Source organism: Mauremys mutica, chromosome 1 (genome assembly GCF_020497125.1).
Source record: "Mauremys mutica isolate MM-2020 ecotype Southern chromosome 1, ASM2049712v1, whole genome shotgun sequence".
Classification (NCBI taxonomy): Eukaryota; Metazoa; Chordata; order Testudines; family Geoemydidae; genus Mauremys; species Mauremys mutica.
Window position 1 is genome coordinate 353,958,399 of NC_059072.1, and position 2,749 is coordinate 353,961,147.

The 2,749-nt window shown below is 47.0% G+C and overlaps 1 protein-coding gene across 1 annotated transcript; it reads right to left on the bottom strand.

Annotated features, from left to right (window-relative positions):
* Nucleotides 1–793: 793 nt before the first annotated feature.
* On the bottom strand, nucleotides 794–1,582 carry LOC123361903 (olfactory receptor 51G2-like). Its single transcript, XM_045002111.1, has one exon. The coding sequence runs from the start codon at nucleotides 1,580–1,582 to the stop codon at nucleotides 794–796; it is 789 nt and encodes a 262-aa protein (XP_044858046.1).
* Between the last annotated feature and the right edge of the window lie 1,167 nt (nucleotides 1,583–2,749).

Here is a 2,749-nt window from a genome sequence, read left to right on the forward strand (position 1 = left end):
GACAGGTGGTCAGGGCTTAAGGGGTCAAGGGGCAGGGTTTAAGCGGCCAAGGGTTAGGGTTTGCTTGATGGTTGGTCCCTTATACTATTTCCGGTTTCCATACTACTGAATCCCATCCTGCCAGCATGCCCATTAACAGAAGGGGCCCACTAATTCCACCGTCTCCCTAGCAACTAGCGGGCCTTGTAAGCATAGGTCCAAGTGGCTGAGAACAATGGCTTGTTGTCCTGGGACACAGAGACTGATGATAAGGGATGATCCTTGGGGTATGACATTTAACCCCAGATTCCAAGATGAAAGCGGGGTCTGGGGCTTCAATGAGACTGATGGTGTGACTAGCTCACTGGATTTGTTATTTTACCTCATCTGGTTCAAGAAGCAATCCTTCCTTGGCAGATGCGTGGCCGAAGTCTCGTCCTTACAGATGTTTTGGTCACATGTGTGAATAAAAGCCAACAACCCCTGGAGAAGGAGATTAGCATGGCCCGTGAGTGCTTAACCAGGGATGGGACAGTGACAGGCCAGGTGTAATGGGAAACAACAGCCACATATCTTCTCACAGTGACTTTATTCATAGGAATTCTGAAGTTAGAGGAGCCACCGATATGGCTCTTTAGGGGCCAACATCACACCGATGCCCTGGCTCTCCACGAACAGAGTGACTTTGTAAATGCTGCTGCCTGGCTTGGTCTCCTTTCCCCGGAGTGCTGTCCTCCCTCCACTGCGGGTGGTGATGGCCCTCCTAAGCTTCAGGTCTTAGACCCTGTATGAGCCTCTCTCTACAGAGTGGAGATCAGTAGCTCTTGTTTCCTCGTATATAAGGGTCCAAGATGGAATAGGTGGCCATGACCTGTGTCACCAGCTCCGGAGCTGGATGATGAATTGACTTGTTACTGACAAATACCCAGATTATCCTTGCTCGAAGATGGTTGCTTTTCATGCTGTACACAATTGGATTAATTAAAGGAGGAACCAGCAGGTAGATGTAGCCCAGGATAATTTGAAGCAAGGGAGAAGAACTCTTCCAGAATCTGTGTTTGACAGTCAGGCTGAACTCTGGCATGTAGAAGAGCAGGACGGCGCAGAGGTGGGAGACACAGGTGTTCAGGGCCCTAAGGCATTTTGTGGGGGACGTGATGCTCAGCACTGCTTTGAGGATCACATAAGAGAGGGAAATGAGCAGCGAGTCCAACCTCACCGTTATGACTGTAATAAACAAGCCATAGATGTTGTTGACTGTGATGTCCGAACGAACCAGCTTCATGACGTCCTGGTACAGGCAGAGGAATGGGAGAGGACATTGGCTCGAAAGAATCGGAACTGTTTCAGGAAAGGGGAGTGGAAATATTACTGCCACTGCTCTTAGCACAAACACCAGTCCTATATTGGCTATTCTCGGCAGGGTTAAGATGGAGGCATATCTCAGCGAGTTACAGATTGCGATGAAGCGGTCAAATGCCATCAACAAGAGCATAGAGGATTCAATGAATTGCAGAGAGTGGATGAAGGATATCTGAGCAACACAAGCATCAAGGCTGATCACTCTAGAGTTAAACAAGAATAGGCCCAGTATCGTCGGCATGGTGGCTATCAATAAGCCAAGGTCTGTGACGGCCAACGTGGAAAGGAAAATGTACATGGGCTCATGGAGGATTGGATCTGTTTTTTTAATGAACAGAATGACTGAATTTCCTACTATCGGAATAGCATGCATGAAGCAGAAGAGGACAGAGACCCAGAGATGGATGTCTTCCTGCCCAGGTATCCCAGTCAGAAGGAACACTGCGGGTGTGAATTTGGTGTCATTGACAGCTGACATACCGTACTGGGAAGGTGCGAGAAGTTTTGAACTTTCCTTCCTGAAAGGAAAATGATCAGGAAAGTAGATGATATTTAACGAGACATCTTTCTGCTCTGAGTGCAAATCTAGGATTCCCAGAAGCTCAAGGAATATCAGAAAAAACATAGATTTGGATTTACACCCCCAACAGGATATGCCAATAGGAAGATAGGCACTGCCAGACTGGATTAGACCTGCAGTCCTTCTAGCCCAGTAACCAGTTACACATGCGTCAGGGGAAGATGGAAGAATCCCTGCAATGGGGAGCCATGAGATTAACTGCTCCAAGGGAAAGTTTCCCCCAGGCACCCACTAGTTAGACATAGTTTATGGTGTAAATCCAGTCCCTCTTTGAATCCTGCTAATCCCTTGGCCCCATTGATATCTTGTGGATCAGAGTTCCACAGCCTACTTGAGCACTGTGTGAGTTTGCAATAATGACATTCACACAGACACCCTTTCTGGCCCTCAACTTCAAAGTGTGGCCCATTGTATCATGACAGGTGTGTACACATATGGAAAGTGCATGACGAAAATGGTCATTGTGTTTATCTGTCCTGCATTTCAGTTATTCATAAACGTGTTTCATTGCCTCATTATATACATTATGTTTTTATTTTCTCTGCTTCTGTGAGTTCAAATTATGCCACTGCCTCTTTGCAGCACATGGGATACATTTTCAGGGTCTGGTTCTGAATTCACTAACGGCATCACTCCAGATTTACGTGTGTAAATTCAATCAGAACCGGGATCTATTAACTTTCCCTTACCAAATGCTCCCAGTGATACACTCTGACCCCCAAGAATCCCTCCAAGAGAAGCTGAAGTGCTTTGCCCAGCCTATGTTGACTGAATCCAGAGAGTTTGATCATCCTACAGGTTCCCCTTCATCCTCACAGAACCCGCATC

Bases quoted from the DNA above. Each gene is read 5' to 3' on its own strand.
- LOC123361903 (XM_045002111.1), bottom strand. From the start codon at position 1,582: ATGCCGACGATACTGGGCCTATTCTTGTTTAACTCTAGAGTGATCAGC.